The 24,684-nt window shown below is 48.9% G+C and overlaps 1 protein-coding gene across 6 annotated transcripts; it reads right to left on the reverse strand.

Moving 5' to 3' along the window:
• Positions 1-1,019: 1,019 nt before the first annotated feature.
• On the reverse strand, positions 1,020-23,699 carry LOC121625842 (protein jagged-1a-like). 6 transcript variants are annotated; one of them, XM_041964162.1, is made up of 26 exons: positions 23,370-23,699; positions 22,085-22,387; positions 15,961-16,018; positions 13,391-13,648; positions 12,907-12,967; positions 12,253-12,383; positions 12,021-12,140; positions 11,693-11,812; positions 11,482-11,595; positions 10,843-10,956; positions 10,514-10,560; positions 9,813-9,986; positions 9,397-9,547; positions 9,143-9,307; positions 8,934-9,047; positions 8,717-8,830; positions 8,485-8,598; positions 8,291-8,407; positions 6,975-7,002; positions 6,499-6,584; positions 6,029-6,142; positions 5,697-5,806; positions 5,251-5,481; positions 4,668-4,799; positions 4,117-4,267; positions 1,020-3,279 (listed from the first exon to the last, which is right to left on the reverse strand). In XM_041964162.1, exons 1-26 carry the CDS (start codon positions 23,445-23,447, stop codon positions 2,744-2,746), a joined length of 3,741 nt encoding a protein of 1,246 aa, XP_041820096.1. In that variant the 5' UTR covers positions 23,448-23,699; the 3' UTR covers positions 1,020-2,743. The 6 variants fall into 6 exon arrangements, with proteins under 6 accessions (XP_041820096.1, XP_041820087.1, XP_041820079.1 ...); XM_041964153.1 differs by having other exon boundaries at positions 1,020-3,282; XM_041964145.1 differs by having other exon boundaries at positions 13,391-13,666.
• Between the last annotated feature and the right edge of the window lie 985 nt (positions 23,700-24,684).

Raw genomic sequence — 24,684 nt, forward strand, 5'->3', positions numbered from 1 at the left:
CGGAGTGATGCTTCTGTCCGACAGCCTGCAGACCCCAACAGAAGCTTCACTCTGCTCTCTCAGCTGATTCAATCTGCTGCAGATGTTACTGAAGCAAGAAGCCCGCTTCTTCAGTTTCTACACATACACTGTTCTGATAAACACACATTATTGACCTGGCAGTTGAATGTCAGTAAGTGGAACCAGAGAACTGGTTCTGTTCACACACAGAACCCTGCAGCAGGTTCCAGAAGGGACCGGTGTGATTCAAGAGGCTGCAGACGTTATTACTCTGTTATTCATATTAACACATGAAGGTTTTATATTTGTGACACTTTAAGAGACGTCATGTCAGCGTGAAGTCCGACAGACAGTAATGATGGAGTGCAGCGGATCATACAGCCCACTCCTCGTTTTCATTTTCAGTGTAAAAGAGCTTCAGACACCAAGAGTGTTTTTAACCTGAGTCTCAAGAAGTTTGCATTATTGTGTCTTAACCCCTTAACGCCGACTGTCATACCGCTTTAATCCACATCGCAGCCGAATCGCGCCGCGTTCCTCTGATGCCGGTTTGTGCACCTGGGAACCTTTTGCAGGCTCTGGTTTCTCGTCGGACCGTCAAAGTGAAAACTACATCCGTTGTTTTGTTGTTACAATGTGATGGCTGTGAGCCAATTTTGTGGCTTTTATGACGCACATTTATGAATTTTGAAAAAAAAAGTATTTTTATGCAAATTAGCGACGACAGGCGTAACTTACTGCAGCATTAACGCCTGTCGTCGCTAATTTGCATCATACCTACATGTATATCTCTTGTATGTGCTACAGAAAAATTAACAAACTCTTAATTTAGGATCAATTTGAAAGCAAAAACACAAAGAATTAATTTTTTAATATAATTCTAAATAAATTCAGGTGTCAGGGGGTTAACAGGATCAACTGGATCACAGTAATTATTCTGGATCTTTACAAAATGTTTTAATTTCACATATTAGAAAATGCAACTTTTTCCAAAGACAACAAAACATCGTTTGCTGGTAACAAACAAAGACTTTTATTTCTCAAGGTCCAAAAAACACTGAAGTGAAATGTGCGAGAAAAACATCGTTTTTATTCCTTTATCATAAACTAAAGGGGCTGACGACCTTCATCACACCTGGTTCACAGCCTTATTTTATCCTCCAACCAACAACAGGCAACTCGTCACATGACAGCTCTACAGTGTTTGCTGAAGCCTCTCTTCAAGTACTTCCTGAAAGGCCCCCGTGGAGTTTTAGACATCTCGTAGCGTCGTGGAGCACGAGGATCCAGATTCCCACCAGTGCTGTCACACTGATCAACAGGTGGCGCTAACTCGCTAAGAAACGCAGCAATGTGCTCGCACAGGAAGGGAAGAAGACTTGAATCTGCTGAACGTGGATGAACAAGGAGGATTTCAAATGCTTAAAAATAAAATCTGTGAATGTTTAATGAGGATTCGACACGTTTGCTCGACACGATGTGGTTTGATGAGCAACAACTTGATAAGAAAACTCCACAGGGCCCCTTTATGTACGCAGGTTTGATCATTCAGATTGTTACAAACACATGAAACAGGATCCAAAGCCTGTTACACTCTTATTTTACAAAATATACAAAATCACTACAAAACAAGTTGCGTCCCTTGAAGAATTTCTTTTCAGTAGCAAAAGCAGAATCCTCCCTCGGAAAGGGAGTCAGACTACCGCTCCCGGTCACCACGAGCCGAGTATGTTAGCAACACGCAGGCTGAAAGCTGCTAAACGGCCCACTGGACCCCACTGCATCTCTCTGAACACCGGTGTGACCAATCACAGCGGGAGGGCGGTACCTGGGAGAGCTGAAAGACACACAAACACACACACACACACACACACACTTCTATCCCTCTGAGGACCCTCATTGACATAATGTGTTCCACAGCCCCTAACCAGAACCATCACAGCTAAATGCCTGATCGAAACCTGACCCTTCAAACCAAGACTGAAACCCTGAAACCTCAAACAGCCCTTCAAACACACACACACACACACACACACCATGTTGGTTTGTATAAAAAGACCCTGCAGCAGCTAAATCTGACCAAACCACCCAGCATCCACCCCCCCCCCCTCCATTTACATGTAAACTACTTACAACTGAACATCCTGCCAAACAGACAACGTACAAAAACATTTAGTTGAGGCACAAAAATGCCAGAATCCAAAAGGCTAAAAATAAACTATTCTTTCAAGAACACTTCTGGCGTTGACGAAAAAAACGTATTTAAAAAAACTTCTTTCCATCAAGAAGTCGTGAGCTTACAAAGCTTCAAACCTTCGACTCAAAACGATTCTCATAAATAAAGAGAGGAATATCTTAAGGCTCTCAACGATTAAGTTAATAAATCAAATATACACAATGATTAATTAGAAAATTATTTACACGTCTTTACAGAAACATTCCACACGGACGATTCTTCATATCGACTCAAATTTACCCAAAAAACAAAATAAATATTTTTTTCTTCTTCCCAAAGTCGTCGGGCGCCACAAGGCAGCGGCTCGTTCCAACACAGAACTCACCGTTAAACGAAACAAACCGATCGTCCAGATTCAGGCAGTCCACGAAACCGGAGAACCAGCCAACCGCAGTGGACCGTTGAGACCAGCGTCAGTCAGAACATAAATTAAACAGCAAAATCCAAATCTGGATAAAAAAAAGACGACAAGCAGAAGGACTGTGGAGTCACTCGGAGTCCTGCCGGCTACACGATGTACTCCATCCTGTTGACGCTCTGTGACTGCAGCTGCCTGTTGTCCCGTTTGCTAGTCCAGTGTGGGGGCTGGCCCGGCGTACGGCAGGGGGGTCGTTCCTCCCAGTCCACCAGCGAGTACGCCGGCGGCGCCCGAGGGAACCTCGCCTTCTGCACCCTCTTGTCCATCTCGTCCTCGTCCGATTGGCTTCCCGTGTCTGACCTTCTGATCTTGGCGTTGACGGAGTTCTTGTCCTCGCAGAGGTGGTGATGGAGGAGGTGGGGGTGGTGGTGGAGGTGGTGGTTCGGTGGGTTTTTGTCGATGGGGTTCTTGATGTGGTTGAGCTGCTCGCGGGCGGCGCTGACGCTGTTCTGGAGGGCGTTGTTGTCCTCCGCCGCGGGAGCCGAAGACGACGACGACGGCTGCGTGCCGACCGCGGCGTGGGCGCTCTGCTTCCTCCGCCTCCTGACGCACCACAGCAACATCGAGGCGATCACCAACGCCCAGACCACGATCAGCACGGACACCAGCAGGGGCACGAGGTGATCTGCTGGACGGACAGAAAACGGAGGTCAGCGAACAATCGAGAACGGAACAAGAACAAAGAAGAACAACGGAACAGAAGACGATATCAGCTAATCTCTGGAAGCAGGAGGACGCTGCTAGCTTCTACCTTATCTCCACTTTTATCCTGTTAGCTAACAAGCTAGTCCACAGTCCGTCCTGTAGTGAACTGGCTTTGGTTGACAGTCGAGTCGGGACAGAGCTCAAGTCACTTTTTTAACTTCCAAAGATCTAAGTAGTCCATGTGACCCTGCATGTCCCGCTGATCGACCAGTCAGCACAAACCCTGCGCAGTGACGAGTGGAAGCACTTTGGATTCGAGACCACGGGGGCTGACCAACAGTAACATGGACTTGTCACTCAGCGACTGGACAAACATCAGTTCTACGACGTCCTGTAGGGTTTGTGTCAGTGCTGTTTTATTGTGCGGTCCCTCCCAGCGGCTGTGGCTCATTTCTGTTTCTACAGCAGCTCAATAAACCAGAAACAACATGTAAATCAGACCCCTGGAGCTGATTTGGTGGATTCTTCCTGTTTGGTGGAGGCAGGCTAACAGCCTCCTCCTGCCCCCCTCCTGTCTTTCAGTGCTGACATTTAACTTAATGTTTGAAATCAAAGGACAAACACTAACTATGAGCAGTCAGAAGTGGGATTTAAAATCATCCATCGACTGACCAAAAACATGCAGTTTGACAGTTTGGAAAATCCAGGATCTGGACCTGGACAACATGAACCACATGTCGCAGTCTGGGCAGAGCAGATAAAACAGTCCATGTCACATTTTGTCAAACTAAAGTCCAGGATGAGGTTTCACGCTCACCGTCGGAGTTGTGGCTCTGTCGTCTCTGGACGCGAACCTCGGCGATGGCGCTAATGATGCTGCTGTTGGCGCTCCTCTTGCTGACCAGATCCATGATCCGGTCTGTGATCTCCTTGACGAAGGTCATTCCTCTCCTGCGGTCCTCTGTCGACTGAAACATTCCACAGAAAACTCCATTATGGTCTGTCTCATGTTGGTCCCTTCTAATTACTGATTCATGCACAACATGAAAGACTTTCCATCCCAACAGAAATCATCTGGCGCGCAGGAAGCGTTTCCTTCCTCTGGCTTCAGACACAGCGGTTTGAAACACTGTTAACATTTCAATCTCTACGCTAGTTGTAGCAGCGACAGTTATACGCTGCCGCTCTTATCTCCAAAGTCTTCCTCCTTTTCCATTGTTTAATCCAGACTTTTGGTCAATGTGACGTACTGACAATGAGAGGAAACCAGCTGCAGATTAAACCGTCTGAGGACAGCAGCTCATCACGTCGCACCGTGGAGACTTTTGTCAACAACTAAAGACAACTTTCAGAGCAGACGTGACTCACGATGGCGACGTGGATCTCGTTGTTGGCGCCGAGCGACGGCTCGCAGCTCATGGAGACGGAGGAGTCGGTGGACAGATTCTTGACGACGTAGAGGCTCCTGAGGTCTCGGCAGACCTGCTCCACCGTCACACCCTGGAACACCAGAGGAACTACGTCAGCCAACTCAGATTGGACCACACAGTAAGAATACAGACGAGGTGAAGTCATGCATTGAAAATGACAAATATAAAATAACATATTAAAGTAAAATCAGGAAAATTGACTCATTTTGAGGTTGGTTGAGCTTCATTTGACTCTATTTTGTATCAGACTGCAACTAATGACTCTTTTCACTCTGGATCAATCAGCTGATTATTTCCTCCATTAATCGATCGATCGTTTTGTGAAATGTGGTGACGATGAGGCCAACTGATAAATGTAGTAAAGACTCAAGTATCGCAAGCCTGAAAACCTAAAATTAAAAAACTGAATCTAAGTAGTGACGTTTTACCTCTGCTAACTGCTACTGTTTCTGATGGAAAAGCTAAGCTAAGCTAACTCAAATCTTTTCTGCCCCTGCAGAGACACTGAAGACCAAACTGACCCTTGTCATGACGTCCTTGTTGAAGGTGAAGGTGACGTTGGCGCAGTCGCTCTCTGGGTGACACCTGGCTGTGGGCGGGGCCCGGTGGGCGGGGCTCCAGCACTCCCCCTGGCTGGGACAGGGCTTGACGAAGCAGCGTTCGTCCAGCACGGCGACGCAGGTCTGCCCGGCTGGACACTCGGAGCCACGAGCCTGACTGTGGAGGCTGCAGGGTTTGGGTCCACAACGGAGCTGCCGGAGCCACGAGGCGGAGGAGGAGGAGGTTAGACTCGACTTTCAGGTAGAACCAGAAGGATTTAGGTTCTAATTTTCTTTTTAATGTGATGGAACATCAGCTGAGTCCTTCTGTTTAAAACGAGAAGCCTCAAACGCTGAAGAACGTTAAACAGAAATCAGAAACAAACGTGTCGTCTGCACACACGAACCAGACCAGGTGTCACTTCTACCTTTGTGCAGGTGACCCTCCCGTCCCGACAGCGGCAGGTGTTGCAGTCTTCGTCCCATATGTTTCCGTCCAGAGCCACCAGCCCTCCGACCACGCAGGGCCTCCCCGACACTGCAGCACAAGACCACCAGCAGCACCGTCAGCACCGTCACAGGTGTGAACCGTCGGCTCGCAGCAGCAGCGGTTCAGTTAGCTTCGTGATTCATGACTATCAGCCGCCACCTCATCACCTCGCCACAGCGTTATGTGTCGCATCAGTGAATTCAGGCTCTTGTAATACGATGCTGCTGCTGCTGTTGCATTATATTCAGAGTGTGTGAGTGCAGGTTTGACCTTCTTGGCAGCGCGAGCCGCTCCTTCCCGGTGGACAGACGCAGCGATAAGCGTTGATTTCATCCACGCAGGTGGAGCCGAAGGCGCACGGCGACGACTGGCACTCGTTGACATCTGAAAGAGGTGAGTGACGCTTATTAGACTGACGAATGAAGCTCATTTATCTGTCCTCAGTAACACGAGGCCTCCACGTCAACTGGTGTTCGCTTCCATCAGCTGCTGTTAGGAGAGTGTTAGCGGTTGGTTTGTCGAGAACTGGTAGATTAAAACCATTAAACCACCACAGAAGAAGAGGCACGACATGACATAATTCAAAGAGCTGAAAGAGTTGAGGTGTGGGAACAGATCTAACAAAGGATCTATAAAGGTTTTCACTGTGTGGTCCAGCAAGCCAATCAGAGACAAGCTGACCTGAGCGAACACGAACCGAAGAGAAGAAGAGCGAGACAGAAAACCAGATGGACACTCACTGATCCTGCAGTCTGGGCCGGCGAACCCCGGAGCGCATTCACATCGATACCAGTTGTCTCCGTCCACGCAGGTGCCGCTGTTATAACTGCAGGACACACAGATAGTCGCCGTTCAACACCGAGTGCAAGAACAAGAGCGGAACAACAACAAGCGAGGAGGAAAATCTGAGCTGCCCGGCAGGAAAACACAACAAACAAATCAATACCGCCGATCTGACCGAGCTGGAGTCGTCACGGCGACCCGAAGCTTAATCACACACAGAAAAATGCTTTTTCTGATCAGCGTGTTTCAAAGATACGAGCAGTTTCTGACTCTGTGGTTTGGAGAGACGAGCAGATAAAAGTCAAACTGGCAGGAACGAGTCGTTTTGTTCCAGATTGGATTCGGACAGATGAGGAAGAGGAGGCCAAACAGCAGAGTGAATGCAGCTTAAGACAGTTCATCACTTAAAACACCAAAAGTCAAAGTAACTCACCAGGGATGAGGGCGGCAGTCGTTGGCGTCTGGAAAACAAAGAAAAGGTCAGACTTCACTCAGCGTCTGTCGACTTTCTCTCAGATTCACATTCACGAGTCTGATGGTCTGAACGGCTTCAGGCTGCATGCTAACATGATCACTCATCAGCTGCACCTTTATATGTATTGTATTTACATTAATTCACTCTGTTTACATTTGTACAGCGTCTGTATTTTCATTTAATAAGAAATATTAAGCATCTTATTTTCTTTGGATGATTAAAGTCCTGTCTTATCTGTGAACATGCTAAATGTTAGCACGTTAACATGCAGACAGTTAGCATTTACTTATTAAATTTCTGCATTTTACCAAGCGTGCAGTTAATGCTAACATGCTAACAGCGTCGCTGTCCATTTACTTTTCCTGTTTCTTTTCTTTTTTAACGTGGATCTTTGTCCACATTCTGCATTTCAAAATGCATAAAATTAGCATGCTAGCACGCTAACATTCGTTACATGCTGAATGTAGTAAACATGCTAGTTAGCATTTTCATATGCTGAACATTTGATGCTAAATGTTTGCACAAAAGTCCAAGATGTTGATTCAACATGCGTGAGTTAATTTAAACACAAGATACTTGTGCTCAAAAAGAGGATTCATTCTCAGTGAAGAACCTTGGAGCTCTAATCTGCCTCTATACCTGCCAAAGAGCAGTGATTCCTAACACGTCTCTGGGGGTCATCAGGTGGAAACCTCCCTTCAACAGTGTTTCGCCTACTTAGTCCCACGACACCTCCAGGAGGCTAGGCGGTGAACTCCTAGAGTCACCCCCCCTAGTGCCAGATCACACTGCTCCTACACAATCCAAACAGCACCGCCACGTTCAACTGACCCAGAGATGCTCCAGGTAGTGGCCAGTACCGATGCTACCATTTAACTATTGCTAATGCTAATGCTAACCGCTAAGAAGAACAGAAGAAGACAATACAGTTCCGATGCTACCATTTAGCTAATGTTACGTGCTAACTGCTACCTGCTAAGAGGAACAGAAGAAGACAATAAAGCTAGATTCACCTATGCTGTTAATGTTAATTGCTAGCTACCAATACTAACTGCTAAGATACTATCATACTCTCACCGCTTTAGCTTTTGTTAGCTGCTACAATGCTACCACAGGCCTAGAGTGTGTGTGTAGTGAAAATTAGCTCCACATTTAGCATTTAACTATTTCCCCTTAAAGTCAGTAATCCTCAGCTGAAATCCTCCAGAGCGGACTCTAGCTGAGGCTGGCTGCGTGGGGGTGGAGGTGGAGGTGGGTGTCGTGCAGTGACTCACTGTGGCTGCAGGTGGCGCCCTCCCAGCCCTCCTTACAGACGCAGCTGAAAGAGTCTCCGTCCACCACGCAGGTTCCTCCGTTCTCACAGGGACTCGGCAGACAGCTGCTGTTCTTCGCTGGAGACACAAACACGAGTGTCAGCCGGCAAACCGACACGAGAACAGTCCGAAATGAAGTCGCCGCTCGTACTGACCGATGTTACAGGTGGCTCCGTCCCAGCCGGCGGCGCACGCACACTTAAAGGCGTCGCCTTCGTCGTAGCAGGTTCCTCCGTTGTTACAGGTCGCCTCATCGCACTGACTCTCTCCTGGAAATGAAACAGAAACGGCGTTCAACATCTGGAACAGCTGGACACTGAGCGCACACATACACACACACACACACACACACACACACACACACACACACACACACAGAGGACTCACTTGAGTGACAGGTCTTTCCCTTCCATCCGTCGTTACACTCACAGTAGAAATCGCTGACCAGGTCTCGACAGACTCCTCGGTTCTGACAGGGAGCAGAGCTGCAGTCATCGATGTCTGCGCGACAACAACAAAACATCAGAACGCGTCCAACATGTCCGCCGTACGCGGTCTCCACGGCTACAGCGGAGGATGAAGAGGGAGGGGGAGGAGGACTCACTGTTCAGGCAGGTGGGTCTGTCCCAGCCGTCGGCACAGATACACTGATACTGACTGACTTTATCGATACAGGTTCCTCCGTTCAGACAGGGGGCGCTCTCACAGTCATTAATATCTGAGAGACAGACAACAAAGAATATTTTATGATTTTATTTCATCTTCATTGTCGATCATTAGCGAGCGATGACGCACAATCATTCATGCACTCACTCTCGTGGCAGTAGGTCCCCGTGAATCCCTCCTCACACTCGCAGCTGAACTGCCCGCCGGGATGACTCCGACACCGCCCGTGAGGGCCGCACACGTTGGACGAAATCAAACGCACCCCGCCTGGTGTGCTATTGGACGCCACCGCCACAGTGCAGCTGTCAATCACTGGAGAAGGAGGAGACAAAGGGAGATTCAGAGGTGCTGCTGGACGTTGACTCTGATGAAAACCGGCTGAACGTGGACGGGATGCGGACCTTTGCATGGCGTGCTGCGGCAGTGGTCCTTCAGGCGCGAGCAGTTCTTCCCCTCGTAGTCTTCGGGACACTGACAGACGTAGTCGGCCGCCAGGTTGAAACACCGGCCGCCGTTCTGACACGGACCGTGGAGGCAGTAATCAATATCCAACTGTGGACACAGAACAACCAACGTCCAACATGTGACTGTTTCCATGACAGCTGTACAACACGCATCACCATGGTAACCACCTGCAGCTCGCCAACATACCTCAGACGGTAAATCTGAATGTATAACGACTCCTGATAGATTAAAATGAAACAAACAGTGATGCTGGCTAACACGTTAGCATAGCTTCACAAATTAATTAAGCATCTTCACTTCCTGTTTCTGTTCACCTGCTTCTAAATGTGGGCGTGGCTGAACGACCGCTCACCTGACAGCGACTCCCAGAGAAACCAGGTGGACACAGACAGTGGAAGCCGTTAATCTCGTCATGGCAACGGCCGCCGTTAAGGCACGGGCCGCTGGAGCACTCGTCCACGTCTTTCTCACAGCGTTCGCCGCCGAATCCCAGAGGACACACACACTTAAAACCGTTCACCAGGTCCTGAAAGACACACGTGACCACAAAGTCAGCGTAAAGGCCGCGTGCAGCGTGCTGGACCTCCGCATCCGGCGCCAGCGCTCCTTCCTGCCGGGCAGCCTCTGATTTCAGGTCACTGATAGAAAATCATCATTCTCACAAACTGAGAGCCGAAGAGACAGCGAGATAATATCCAGGAGTCCTGTTAGCATCAAGCTAAAGCGCCAAACTTTGATGTCGCTCGCGTCTTTTCAGCCGAGGAAACGGACAGAAACTGACAGTCGCTTCTGTTTCAGTGTTCAGGGAAGCTGCAATAATTCTGCTTTAAGAGTTTTATACTCAGCAGAAAGACATTTACTCTTCCCCTGAAGACACTGAAGCAAGAAAATAAATGTTAGCTGTGAACACTGACCTCTGACAGACAGAGCTGATAATGTAATGACTCAGTGTTTGCTGTTTATAGTGTGTCAGCGTGTGTGTGCGTCTGCGTGTGTGTGTGTGTGTGTGTGTGCGTGCGTCTGCGTGTTTGCAGTGTAAATGATGATGCTCACCTTGCATGTCGCTCCGTTCTGACATTGCCCTCGGCAGTCGTTGATATCTGCAGAAAGGTTTCAGGTTTCATAAGATTTTACAAAAACAACAAACATCTTCTGACAAAAACACCAAAAACTGACTGATGAGGCGACAGATGGACCAGAATGGACCAATCAGAGGCGACTGCTCGTTGGGAAAATTATCTTTTGAAGCAAAAACTCTGCTTTTCAAAATAAAAGCTTTTTGTTCTGTATGAATAAAGATTATTCCTGCTGCTGCTGCTGGTCCAGCTGCCTCACCTCCGCCTCATTACACAGATTATCGTGTGCTGCAGTTTCAGACTCACTGCTGTCACAGTTCTGGCCCGTCCAGCCTGGGAGGCACTCGCAGAAGTATCCTCCAATCAGATTCCGGCAGGAGTTGGCGTTGATGCAGGGGTTGTCGTCACACTCGTTGGCATCTGAAACAAACAAATCAAACGAAGGTATGTGACACTGTAGCACGTAGCATTAGCCTGTCAACATGTCGCTTTAAATGACTCTTTCATCTTAAACAGCCAATCAGAAAGATCAAAGGTCGGGAGCGACAGTGTGCTGATGACAACAAGCATCACTCTGGACTCACGCCGAGTCATTTCGAGTCCTCAGTTAATATTCAGAGTCTGGTTTTCAGTCAGCAGGAGTAACTCCTGACAGCAGAGGAGGAAAACAGGCAGCACAGCATCGACTGGCAGACCAAACCAATCGACCACAGATAACGGCTGAGGCGCATGTGGCTGGTGGTGGATTAGCTCTGTGGTGAGGTGATCCTGGAGATCAGGGACCTCAGGAGTCCAGCATGAGGAGGCCAGACTGAAACGCTAGAGGTCAAAGGCTCCTTCAGCTGATGAGGTGGATTTATTTATTTCTAAAGATGAAGCATAACTTCAACAAAGACACCAAGAGTTCAGGGACCAGTTCTAGTATCGAGCTAAAGGGGCACTGACCGATGAGGCAGGTCTTCCCGCTCCACTGAGGAGGACAGGTACACTTGAAACCATTAACCAGGTCCTGGCAGGTTCCTCCATGACTGCAGGGGTTCACCAGACACTCGTCCACATCTGAGACAGACAGAAACAGAAAGTCCAGCAGGTCATGAAGCGTCACTGGAGGTCCAGAGAGGATGTGATGAAAGGTAAAGGTCCCAGCAGGTCTTACTGATGGAGCAGGAGGGTCCGGTCCAACCAGGAGCACAGCGGCACTCAAAACCCTGGCTGGTCCTGGTCTCCACACAGCTCCCTCCATTCAAACAGGGGCTGGACAGACAGGCATGGTCGGCTGAGGACAGAGGACAGAGGACAGAGAGAAGATTCATTTACTTTCTTTAATAACTCAAAGTTTGTTTCACTCCTGTTACTCAAACACCTGCTTCTTGTGCACAGGTGAGCTTTTTTTCTACAGGTGTCACCCAGTGATAAAGATTCATCCTCTGGGGACGACGACTGAACACAGGACTGTTCTGGACATGTGGCCAGTGTCCTCTCACCTCTCTGACAGTTGACCCCAGAGAAGCCGTCGGGACAGGAGCAGTGGTATTTGTCCGGTCCCGTGTTGCTGCAGGTTCCTCCGTTCAGACACGGCTGCAGCGTCGCACACGTGTTCAGATCTGCAGGACGAAGACGCGACGAAAAGACAAAATGTTCAGATCTGTTCAGCTCAGCCAGAGGTGAGGCTGTGTGTTAATGTGTGTGTGTGTGTGTGTGTGTGTGTGTGTGTACCTTTGTCACACAGCTGTCCTCCATAGTTGGTGTCACAGAGACACTGCCAGGGCTCCACACAGCTGCCATGAACACAGCCGGGATGAGGGATACACTGGTCACAGTACTCCCCCTGCCAGCCATACAGACACCTGAGACACACACACACACACACACACGCACACGCACACACACACACACACAGTGCATCATCAGCACAATGTCAGGGCTCCTGCTGGGGGGGGGGGGCACTATGATGTGAACACTATGACAAACACTGGACTTGTTATACTGTGGTCTGTATCTGTTAGTATACGATTACATTTAGTTCATGATAATAACAGTTGCTCTCAAAAAGAAAAATGGATGAAAGTAAACAGGCTGCTTTGAACGTCTTCTCTGTGTTTTCTCACTGTGATTTTTAGACATTTTATATTCATGTATTTCATCTCATTGAGGCTTTCCTGGATGAATACAAGAAAAAAAATCAGGATTAGGAGCAACTAAAGAAACTAAAGGTTAAATATTTGTGAAACACAGCTGTGACCGATGTGTTCAGACACACACTGTGTATGAATCACCTTATCTCTACTGTCAGTGTCGAGCACAGATATGAACGGTGTGTGTGTGTCTGTGTGTTTGTGTGTCTGTGTGTTTGTGTGTGTTGGTTCTCACTTGCACTCTCCAGGGACTTTACAGGATCCGTGTTCAGTACTGCAGCCCTGTCTGCAGATGGCTGCACAGAGACGAGACAAACTGTCAGCACACGTGGACCATGTCTAAAGAACAACATGAAGTTTCCTTCAGCGGACGACTCTGCTGTCATGGACGATCTCACAAGCATCTGAAGGCTCTCAGCTGCACTCCAGCCCAGTACAGCCCAGTACAGCCCAGTACAGCCCAGTACAACCCAGTACAGCCCAGTGCAGCACAGTGCAGCACAGTGCAGCACAGTGCAGCATGTCACAGTATAGCAGAGTACAGCACAGTGCTGAAGGCCCAAATAAAGTTTTGAAATGGTCTTGAAAGTTATTTTCAATATAAATGCAGTGAAACAAACGGCAGGAAATCAATTAAACACTGTTGGTATGAACTGGAGAACATGAAAATGTTGTTTAATTTAAGCCTCATCCATGAATAAAACCCTCGGGGGACTCACCGGTGTTGCAGTCTGGTCCGGACCAGCCCTCCAGGCACGTCTTGTTGCCGTTGTGGTCGCACTCGTAGTGGCCGAAGAAGTCGTCTCGCGGGCGGCAGAACTTGTTGCAGCCGAAGCCGTAGTAGTGCTCGTCGCAGCTGAGGCGGACCTGGAAGTGGACCTGAGCCACGGGACCGTTGTGCTTCAGGCTCTGCCACAGCCGGCCGGGGTTGATCATCCCCGAGTGGACGGCCTTCTCGATCAGCGCCCCGCCGGCGCCTGGAAACACAACAGCTTCTATCGGTCAGAAAGGAGCTTTATGAACCGTCTGAGCTGTCAGTCTGTCCAGCTGCTGACGACGAAGACCAAGACAAACAGTCCGGCAGGTAGCTGTAGGTGCAGAGGGAAGCTGGAATATTCCAGAGTTTGAAAATGCTGAGCCGCTCTGTGGTATTTCACCAGCGGGGGGGAAAGTGTGATCGGGCTGAGGTGACGCCGTCTGTTTAACCGACGAGCAGCTGGACTGAAGAGAAACTCCGAGCAGGTATCACCATCTGCCTGGAAGCAAACTGTGACACTTCACATCACCGCGGAGAATAAAAAAGGTGCCAGAAATGGCACAGAGGTAGCAGATTTGAAAAATAGTTAACCTCCCGGAAGGCTGGATCCGTTCCGTCCAGGATATTTGAGCAAATATTCAAATCTGGCACTTTATCGCTGAATACCGTCGGAGAGGCCGAGCCAACACCTGCCTGAGAGCTGCAGCTCAGGGAACTGGACAGAAGAAAAGCCTTTCTGTGCTGTTCATAACGTCCTCCACGTGTTTCTGAGGCCTGCAGTTTGTGTTTACTGCCATCTCAGTTCCTGGAGCATGATTATACCCATGACAGGAAGTGATGAAGAGATGCAGCAACGGTCGCCGGTCGTTCACGGTTAGCATCTCGACCCCGGAACTGCAGGGGCGCCACGGAGGAAGTGAGCACCCAGTCAAAGACCTTATATCAGTAGCTTCCTACGTCCACACCCAGCAGACACAGAACTGGGTCGTTCATTCAGAGTCGTGTCTGTGTGATCAACGCAAGTCCAACTCTTTCAGCTCTGTTTTTGGCCTCCTCCAGCTCCAGAGGGAAACATCTGGTTCTTTAGCTGGTCTCTAACTGTGTCTGCCTGCTGTTTGCTGCTGGGCAGGTGGTGCAGTGAGCTCATCATAGGGATGCTGTCTCAGCATCGATACCTGAGCTTTGGGTATCGATCCATACCGAGCACCAATCAGATGCCAGCGTTTGATTGATGAGCTGTATGTCTTACTGAGTGGAAGACACCGGGATCAGTCTTATGTGGAAGGAAACATCAGACTTGACTTAAACATCAGTTTACATAAATACATACATAAAAATGTTCTGAATCTATTAAAATAAAGGTATTCAATAAAGATCTGCCCACTGAAACAGCTGCTGCTGCTGATTAATCACAGTCATCCAGGCTGGTTGTTACCTGAGCTGAACCACAGCAGAATGCTGCAGGTGTTCATTAGGGGCCACGTGTCAGGGGCACTTAGCTCGTGGATGCTAAACTGAGAGGGTCAATATTTGTTCTGACTTTGTTCGGCTTCACAGCAGCTTCAGCCGTTTGTCTGCTGAAGGTTTGTGAGCAAACATCTCACACACAGCCTCTGTGCTGTGGCTTAACTCTCTGGTTCCATGTTTGGACTAAAACTCAGATGAACTGGACTCCCCGCCACCCCCCTCCCCTCACCGCCTGCACCGAAGCCCACCTGAGCCGAGGTCAGCCGACTTCACACCGGGCCTATAATGGTTCCCTGTGGGACGCCAAATACAGCACTGAGCCAACACTCTCGCTGCGAGCGCCTCGTCGACCGCTGGACGATAAACACACTGCCAGCGTCGGTCTCTGCTCACTCTTTACAACCAGTTTTCTGAATGGGACTCGCCCAGGGCACGTAAACACCCCCAGGCTGCTGCAAGACGGGAAATCCTCAATGTCTTCTGAGACCCACCGACGAGTCTAACGTGACTTCTTCAACTGACAGAAACATCAAATAATGTTTCAGCTGGTGGTTATTAGTTTTCCACGTGACATCGGCCTTTATATTCTAATATTCTGTAAATTCCAGCTTCGCTTGATGCTTTTTGTCGTTCAGCCCAACAAAACAAACCGTTTACGACTGATGATGCACAGAATTAATTCCTGTTAATCTGTTATATTAGTTCAAACCTCTGTGTTCATTCACTGAGATCACTGAGGATTTATTGGACAGTCGATAGTGAAGACAGGACACAGGGACAGACGTGTCATGTGACGAGGGTCTGTTCAGGTCTGTGGCCTGAACGGGGACGTTGCCGCGCTTTAACTCTTCGGCTGCTGCTGCGACCCACACAGAGTCATCCTCATCAAACTCACATTTTATCTGTCATCTCCTCTGTTTATCTCAACTATAACTGGTCTGAAGCACAAACGTCAGCTTCAGCTGCTCTGAGCTCTCAGGTCAAAGGTCGTGTTTCAGCGGGAGGGAAAGGAAGCGAGGAGAAAGGACTCAGAACAGGCTGAATGATGATGACGATGATACTCACCGCTGGAGGAAGAGTCGTTGTTGAAGTCCAAGGCTTCCAGGATCAATGTGTACGACCTCTGCGCACACACACACACACACACACACACACACACACAGACACACACACACACGCACACACACACACACACACAGAGGAGATCAATCAATGGAAAGTTTCAGAACTAATCAATCATTTCAGATTCTATCCAGAGAAAATCCCAAACGTTTCATTCCAGTCTCTGAAGTGTGAAGATTTGCTGCTTCTTGTTTGAGGTTTAATGAATTTGATTCGACATGAACAGAAAACTGCAAAGCTGGATTTTGTCTCTGAACTCCTGAGTCGACTCAATCTGGGATCCATTCGGCTAAATTAAATCTAATAAAAACGGATCTGGTTCCTGGAGATTCAGTTTCATGACATCAGTTTTAAATAAACATGAAACACGACGTTTTCCTTATTCCAGCAGAAATTTAAATATATAAACCTGCTTTAATTGCTCATGTTGAACAGTAAAAACATCTCATTTCAGGAAACTTTTTGTTCCAGAACAGAAAACATGGGAAACGAACCGGCACCAACACGCAGCCGGAGCTGAGCATCAGTGCAGGTGTCAACATGAAGGGATCAAACAAACAATCACATTTACTGACTCGCTCCTAAAATATTACGTCAGCATAAACAGAAAAGATTAAAGTGTGTGTGTGTGTGTGTGTCCCATTATTTCGGCTCCACTCTGAAACTCTTTGTCTCTCTTAAGGCCACTGTCGCTCTCACCACTATCGAATGACAGATCAGAGCCACAGAGTGTGTGTGTGTGTGTGTGTGTGTGTGTGTGTGTGTGTGTGTGTGTGTGTGTGTCCACAGCTCTCCATCCAAACTCAGAGCTCAACATCAAAGAGACTCTCCAACCTGAGAGCAGGGGGTGTGAAGAGTGTGTGTGTGTGTCAGTTTTAAAGTGAAGCCCACAGATTCATCAGCACACCTGAGCCTCGTTAAGATCAGCTCGCTGTGCACGTGTTGTGTGTGGACGTCGCAGGTAACAAGAAACTGCACCGCGGAAACCTTAAAGGTGAGTTTAGAGGAGAAAGCCGATGTTTTAAAAGTCACAGGTAAAGCTCAGGTCTGGGTAATTTAGTCCCTGCAGAAGTCTCAGGTCAAGACCAACAAGTCCTGAGTCAAGACCAACAATATCAGCCCAGTATGAAGAGAGCTCAATGGAAACAGACTGACGAGACTTGATGGTTTACTAGATGAACATCAGGAACAACACCAGAACTGAACAACATGCAAAGAAACTAAAGAAAAAATAGCAAGATGAGTCCCGCTTTAGTCTTTTCTCACTTCATTTTCACAGAAGAATCATAAAAATGGTGACTTCACATCATTAGACGTGCTGCTCGGCCTGTAAACAAGTGGCATCAGCGCATCCCGACTTCAAATATAAATCTGCAAAACTGAAAATGGGCCTGAACTTCGACATAGGTGGTCTTACATCATCCTGTCCACATTCATCAAGCCGTGCTGATGCTGGCGTAGATCCACAGCAGCTAGATAAACTCCCTCAGCTCTGCAGGACACCGGCCAGTCCGGTCAGTTTACAGATTAGCGGTTAGCTCGGGCTGTGACGTCAGCTTATCGAGCGCTCGGAGCTGCTGACGGGATCCATAATGAGCCATAACAAACCTCACAGAGAGGGTTCGGTCACGTCTTCTGAACGTCTGCAGACATGCGGCCGAACACAGAGTGTGTTTCCCGCATGCAGCGAACACTTCAGTGGGTTTCACTGAGACGCAGATACTGCTGCTTTCTGCTGCTCTGTTAGTTTCAGTGTTTACGTCCACCAGCAGACGCTCACAGCCTCGTCACCTGGCATGAACTCCACCACACAAACACCACCTGAAGCACACCTGAAGTGCAGCTAATGAGCCGTCACTGCGCTCCAGCAGGACGCAGGTGAAGCAGGAAGTGGGTCAGTGACTCTAGTGATCCTGATCTGCTCCCACACATCAGAGACTGACTTCTGTCCTCTTTGACGATATGTGAGCAGGGACAACTTCACGAAGCCGTGAGAGCGGCACCGCTCCACAGAGACTGAGACAAAGAGCTGGACGATGACTCAGCATTTCCTGCAGCAGGTACGAGAACGCAGCGAGCGATGTTTTCTTTATTCTATCACCAACAAACACTCATCATTCATCACGAGTCACTGTTTCTGGCAGCTGACAATAAAGCTGCTTCATGTTTTCAACACGTTTTCTTTTCTTACTGACAAGAACTAGAAGCAGGATTCACTGCAAATCCAGCAGCAGGATCAGACTGAAGGCTGCAGTTCTGTGAGGTCCCTCGTGGTTCGTCCTCAGTGGCTCCACACAGACCGTCACGTCTCCAGTGTACCACAGCTGTTTACCCCAACGCCACATAACTGTCACTGCTGCAGAACCGAGCCGACGTGCCGCCGCTGCGACTGAAAACTCTCCGAACAACTCTTGCAACATCGTTGCGTCACCTCTCTGGCTGAAACGCGATCTGGGCGTCTGGCTGATGCCTCCTGACCCTGCAGGAAAAACAAACGCGCTGCCCACCAGACGCAGTGGGTGGCACCTCAAAACATTTTAGCGGCTAATTAGATTTTGAGACGACAGCAGGAACGAGAACCTCTCGGCTGGTTACCTGCCAACAGGTTCCACTCACTTCCTGCCAAAACATCTCGCAGCATTCGTCTACAGGCCGCTGGTGATTTCCCATCACTCCCCGTCCCTTTGATTGTTTGATCGAGGAGGTGGAACTGCTTTCTCTGGCTGCAGGCTCAGTGTGGGAAAATAGTTTGTGAGCGTGCAGAGCCAGGCGACATGTGGAGGCAGGTCCAGGCCGGGCGGGGGGAGGCGGGGGGAGGCGGAGAGCTCCGAACTCAAACTGCAGCTGAAAAAAAAGACTTCCTCTGTTCGGAGTCTGTTTGGTGGTGAAGCTGACGCCTCGTCCGGGCTGACTGACGGCACGATGAGAAGAAGATGCACTTCAGGGATCGCTGGTTCTTAAACTAAGAACCTGGAACACTCAGGACTCTCTGAGGGATCACAAGACCACTGAGAAGGACTGAAAATCTGAACAAGCGAATCTCTAGGTTACGTTTCTCTGATCAAACACTAAATCTGTGAAATCTTTAAAATCCATCCATAACCATGCAGATAAAAACTCAAAAACATTCAGTTTTCTATGATATAAAACAGAGAAAAGCACGAGATCCTCTACAAACATCTGGTCTGGGTCTGGGTCTGGGTCTGGCTCTGGGTCTCCATGTGCCTCGGAGCTACATCATCACTGCTTGGTGACGTGCGACTGCTGGACTGTTTTGAGAAGTCTGGACCGTGTCAGCACACGATGATAAAACTGGACCAAAATAACGAAAGGAAACGTCAGCGGCTTCACGTGGGAACGCCGGGGACAGAGGAGGAGGAGGTGAGGAGGGAAGGAAAGAAAGGAGAGAAGGAAGCGAGGATGGGAAAATCGTCCGAGAGCAACTGGATGTCAGCAGTGGGATAAGTCCATGTTTGGTGGCCGAGTGGAGCCACATCTGGACTCCTGTGAGCCTGGAAAAAACCCATCCCAGCAGGCCTTTCTGCTCCCTGTCCCCCCATAATTCACTGGGGCAGTCAGAGATGATCGTCTGACTCCTTCCTACTGCGGCTGTTTTATCTACCAGTATCCTGTAATCACCACGTGTGGCCACAGGGGACGCTGTTCAGCAAAAGTTACACAGAAAACGGTCTGTACCGGCGTCTGTGAGCCTGATCTTTAACCACAACGACTTCACCTTAAACCCCAAACGCTGCTTAGTCCCCCCCCCTTTCAAACGTGTCACCTGTGTGTGTGTGTGTGTGTGTGTGTGTGTTTCTCACTGACGATCACGTCACCGTGAGAACACGCTGTGAATATTCACAGAGCATGAAACCTCCTGACCTTTCCTCCGGCGCCACCATCAGGACAATAAGAGAAAACTGACGGCGTCTACGCTCTGCTGCAGACAGCAGGCGGGTCTGGACGTTAGAGGATTCTGATAGACCAGGTTCAGGCTGGTTTCAGGTCTCCTGTCTTTGCTGCTGCAGCGTCTCATTCAAGCTTCTGCAGTTTCAGTCCTACAGACTCCGATCCCTTCATGGATGAAGTTGTTTTTGATCGAACGCTTCTTGGTCACAAACATCAGACACATCTGTAACAGGAAGTCCAGCTGGGGGCCTCCTCCACCCTCGAGTGAAGCCCCTCCCTCACAGGTCAAAGAGGACCGAGCGGAGGCAATGCTGGTGAGCCGCATCGCTAACTCTGCTCTGGCTGTTGTCTGACTGTCGCTCACCGCCTCCACCGCCGCCTCACTCACAGTGGATACAACCCCCCCCCCCAGTCAGCCCTCCACCCCAGCATTGTCCCACAGAGGCAGCTCAACCAGGGCCCTGCCCATTGTTCCCGTAGTGCCCGGCTAAAATAAACCAAAGAAAGAAAGAAAGAAAGAATTTGAGAGGGTGAGACGCCAAAACAAAGGTTGAGAAACACAAAAAGAAAGATAAGACCGACAAAACGCAGAGAGCAGGAGGCGAAGGACTCAGAAACACAAGCCTGGAGCATAAAAGTTGCTGAACGAAGAGAAAGACGGGAGGGTTGAAGAGTGTCGAGAGAAACGCTGCAGGTTTGGCACAACTTTACACGTCCCGAGCGCCATCACAGCTCCAGTAACCTGCCTGACGCACTCAGACGGGACGTTTGCGTCGCGCCTGCCAGTTTAGACTGAGGAGACAAAAAAAGGGCACAACAGAAACCTCATCCTGCCCGGCGACCACAACGGCTTCATTTAACACGCCAGTTACCAGGGTCAACGGCAGGAATGTCCCGCGGCCGGCAGAGCAGAGCCGCCAACAACGGGCCTTTATCCCCCGCCGCGCTGGAAGGTCGGGGGAGATAACCACGACAACAAGGCAGGAAAGAAAGATGAAGAAACGCTCGGGCCGCCGGTGTCTCACCAGAACGGCTTGTCCTCGCTTCTAGCTCCAGGCAGGAAACCACCGAGGAGCACGCGAAACCTCAGCCGGTGTCTGCTGAGCTCCACGGATTGACCCGGAGGCCGACCGCATCGCGGCGAGAAACCGAGCAGCTCCAAATCTGCTGCTCGCCGCCACCGGGAAGATAAACAGGAGGCAGAAAGAAAACATCTCCGAGGAGCTTATAATTTCCAGCTTATGACTCAGTCGAGATGATCAAACACGAACTGATGATTATTACTCAGCGTCTCATAATCACAACTTTCAAACAGATCAGGAGGGATAACCACGAAACTAACGTTTCATTTCATGAGTTTGTTCACGTAGTTCCCATCAACAGTTACATAAAAGACCACAACCAGGTGGAACCACTTCACACAACCAAAGACTCACAGGTAGCAGCTTTCAGCACACAGACCAGGAGGAAACCTCTTAGTCCAACCGCTGCCCCCCCCCGACCCTGCTGAGGCACCTTCACCCACAGTTCAAAGCAGAAAACGAACAGACTGGGTCAGTCACAGATCCTCTGATGAGCTTCGTCGGCTAACGTTCAAAAGCTCCTGAATCAACCTGAAACCAGCTGTGAGAGAAAACTACCAGTAAGACCACAGAAACCACAGACATGTATGAAGAACTCTCCCAGCAGCACAAATCAGCAGGGTCTCTCAGCCAATCAAAGGCCTTCTTCAGGAGCACACCTGTCGTCTCATCGTGACGTCTGCACGAGGACCCGCCCACTTTCTCTTTGCCCAAATCGAGGCTGTAGCGACACTTTGAACTCGACCTGGTTGGACCCTCCGAGTGGTGGATTACTCAGGATATTTTATATATTTATATATTTTATAACTGCTGCTTCCTGGACTCAGTGTGCCGCGGCTGCAGACCTGAACACGAGATGTTTCACTGGTTCCTCCTGAATCCACAGAACAATCTCTGACTTCTGCATTTCCAAGCTGTCAACTGTAAACCTCGTTCAAACACGTGCGGTCACATGCTGCGTGGTGACGCCTCTGTCCCTGCAGCCTTACTGCCGAGGGCGACGCCACATCAGTCAGCCCGATGACGTCGACTCAGGTCTGATTGACCTTGACAAACTGTGCAACTTGTGAACTCACCGGCCACGCGAAGCTGAACGGCAACACGATCCTGGCTTTGTCGCTCTTGGCGTTGCGTAAAGCAAAGGTATTCCCGCCGAGCACGGGCGTGGAGGCCGCGCCGAAGCTGCAGGGCCCGGCCGAGGAAACCTTCAGCTGGTACTCCTTCAGACACGCGCGGAAGTAGGTGTCACATTCGTCCGCCGTGCACCGCCGATCCGTTGCGTCCCGGGATCCGTCGCAGCAGGCCCCGGTCTGAAGCTGCCCATTCACGTTCTGCATCGACAGAATCTGAAGCTCAAAGTGTCCCGAAGCTGAAGAGACCTGCAGAGAGAGCGGACAGGTGAGTTCAGGTGAGGCAGGTAGACATCAAAAAGATGAATCAGGCGAAGCAGGGACCCACTGCAGCTCTCAGGTCTGGGTCTAATACCTGAAGGGTGAGTTCTGTCCCTGCTGGATTGGGTCTCTTTTGTTGAAAGTGAATTTAACAGGTTCAGGCAGGAGGCTCACAGATCCAGTGTTTTTTTTTTTTACCTGTGAAGGCGTCTGAGCTGCAGCTGTGTTCAACTCTAAAGCACATTTTTACCTCGAAACATCAAAACATCTGAACATTCTTCAACATTCAGTCCCTTTCTCCTCTCCAACTGTGATTTCCCTCCTGAAGTTGCTGAAAGAGTTCAACAGGAAACAGCATCAGGCTTCTCTGCAGGATCTGATTCACTCACAGCCGAACAGAAAACTGATCACAACGAAGCAAAACCCGGAATGTGATCAACGCAAGCATCACCAACGGATGGGAGTCCAGCAGTTTGTGGCCAGAGCTCCAAGCGGTCCACGTGATCCAAAAGTGACCGAAGTCAAATGGAATTTATATCCCGGTGAACAAGAGTCCTATTAAAAATGACTTATTTATGCTCACAGCTGTGAATATGAACTAATGCTGCTTCATGTTTCCTCATTAAAGTCTCAGTTTAGAGTTAAACCCTCTGAATGTTAGAACACAGAGGCACCAGGATCTGCTGTTCTCCACCCCGACAGGCTTTTCAGGCACAGCTCACCTGCATCAGTTGTGACTGTCCCAACAGACTGTTTTCCAGCCACATCCCATCATCACATCAACCTTTCCACTAAGTGTTCAAAGGTTCCACAACTTTCCTCAAACTTTGCTGATTTATGAAGAAGTCACACAAACAGGATTTTATCCAGAACACGAGAGAAAGATTTGCTCCATGTTTCCCACAACTCAGCTCAGACGCAGTTTAACAAACACTAAAATCACACAGATATCAGCGGGAGTCTGGCGTACCTGCATGCGGGCGGAGAGCAGCAGGAGCTGCAGGCTGAGGGCGGCGGGGAGGAGGACGGAGCTCCGTGTGAGGGTCATGCCGGCGGCGGGCTGCTACCTGGCGGCTCTCGGTGCTCAGTGATAGTCGGTGCGACCCTCCGCTGCGGGTTTGCGCCCCTCTGGATGGGACATGCACGGGCGGAGACAGAGCTGCAGCTTTTCTTTCCAAAAGAAATCTCCAGAGTCCTGCCGGAAAAGATCCGTCCTGCACGAACCTTTTGTCTGCTATTGTCCTGTTTTCTTTGATGAACTCCCACCACACGCAGTTTTCATGCCGTCCGTCTGCAGCTGGAGCGCGGACAGCACTTCGCTCGGCAGCGGGGCAGGCTGGGTAATATCAACCAGCGAGGGGCGGGGCGTAGCGCGGACACGCCCACCGCCGCATGCTAATGTGCAGCGGTTTGTTTACAGTGAGTTCACATGGAGCTGCAGAAGTGCCTTCACACATGGAGGCTAAACCCCCCCAAACTGACCTGAGAGGAGTTTAACACCTGAATGTAGAAAGAACAGAAGCCCTGCTGAAGACCTCTGCTCCAGTTCTTCCTCCAATTATTCAATTCTGATATTTTCTCTGAAACATTTCACTCAAAACAACATATAAATAAAATCCAAATCCATCTTTATATATATATATGTATTTATTTTTATTTTATTTTTTCCCAATTAACTGTTTTCACACAATAAAAAATAGCTATTTTCTCTATTTCTGCCACTTTGGGCTGGTTTTGAAGTAGCTGTTTAGATTTATGTGTTATTAAGTGTGTATGTAAGTGTATGTTTTCTGTGTTGGCATTTATATGAGGAAAATTTAAATATCTCACAAAAACATATTTCAGACTTTGGGGGCTGAAATAATAATTTGTGCACGAACAATGTATCAAATTTTGGACTTTGGAGGCTCTTCAACTCTTAATTAGAAAATAATAATCAACAAACAATAACAAAACTAGCGATGAATTGATTTTGTTATCTGTCTTAAGTCCCGCTGGAATGTATCTATCTACACTGTACGGTCAAAAATATGTGGACGCTGCTGGAATAAGGGACTTAATTTAGTTCTCTGCATAACTGAACAACTTTCAAAATAAAAGCCCTCCATAGTGAAACAAGTCATCCAGATTCCTGCAGTAAAATAACCACCTGATGATGTCACATTACCATCATCAGACTGTTATTCAGCAAACACTTGTTAACAAAGATTCTTTTCAATCAATCAATCAATCAATTTTCATTCTTCACTTCATGAATTTTTACTTTCACGTTTCTTATTCTGGAC

Source organism: Chelmon rostratus, chromosome 3 (assembly GCF_017976325.1).
Source record: "Chelmon rostratus isolate fCheRos1 chromosome 3, fCheRos1.pri, whole genome shotgun sequence".
In the NCBI taxonomy this organism is placed as follows: Eukaryota; Metazoa; Chordata; class Actinopteri; order Chaetodontiformes; family Chaetodontidae; genus Chelmon; species Chelmon rostratus.

Excerpts from the sequence above, each read along its gene's own strand:
- LOC121625842 (XM_041964137.1), bottom strand. The coding sequence starts at position 23,447 with ATGACCCTCACACGGAGCTCCGTCCTCCTCCCCGCCGCCCTCAGCCTG. Across the intron at positions 11,813-12,020 it reads TGGGGTCAACTGTCAGAGAG|CCGACCATGCCTGTCTGTCC; the intron begins GTGAGAGGACAC and ends CTCTGTCCTCAG. Across the intron at positions 9,548-9,812 it reads TCTCTGGGAGTCGCTGTCAG|TTGGATATTGATTACTGCCT; the intron begins GTGAGCGGTCGT and ends CTGTGTCCACAG.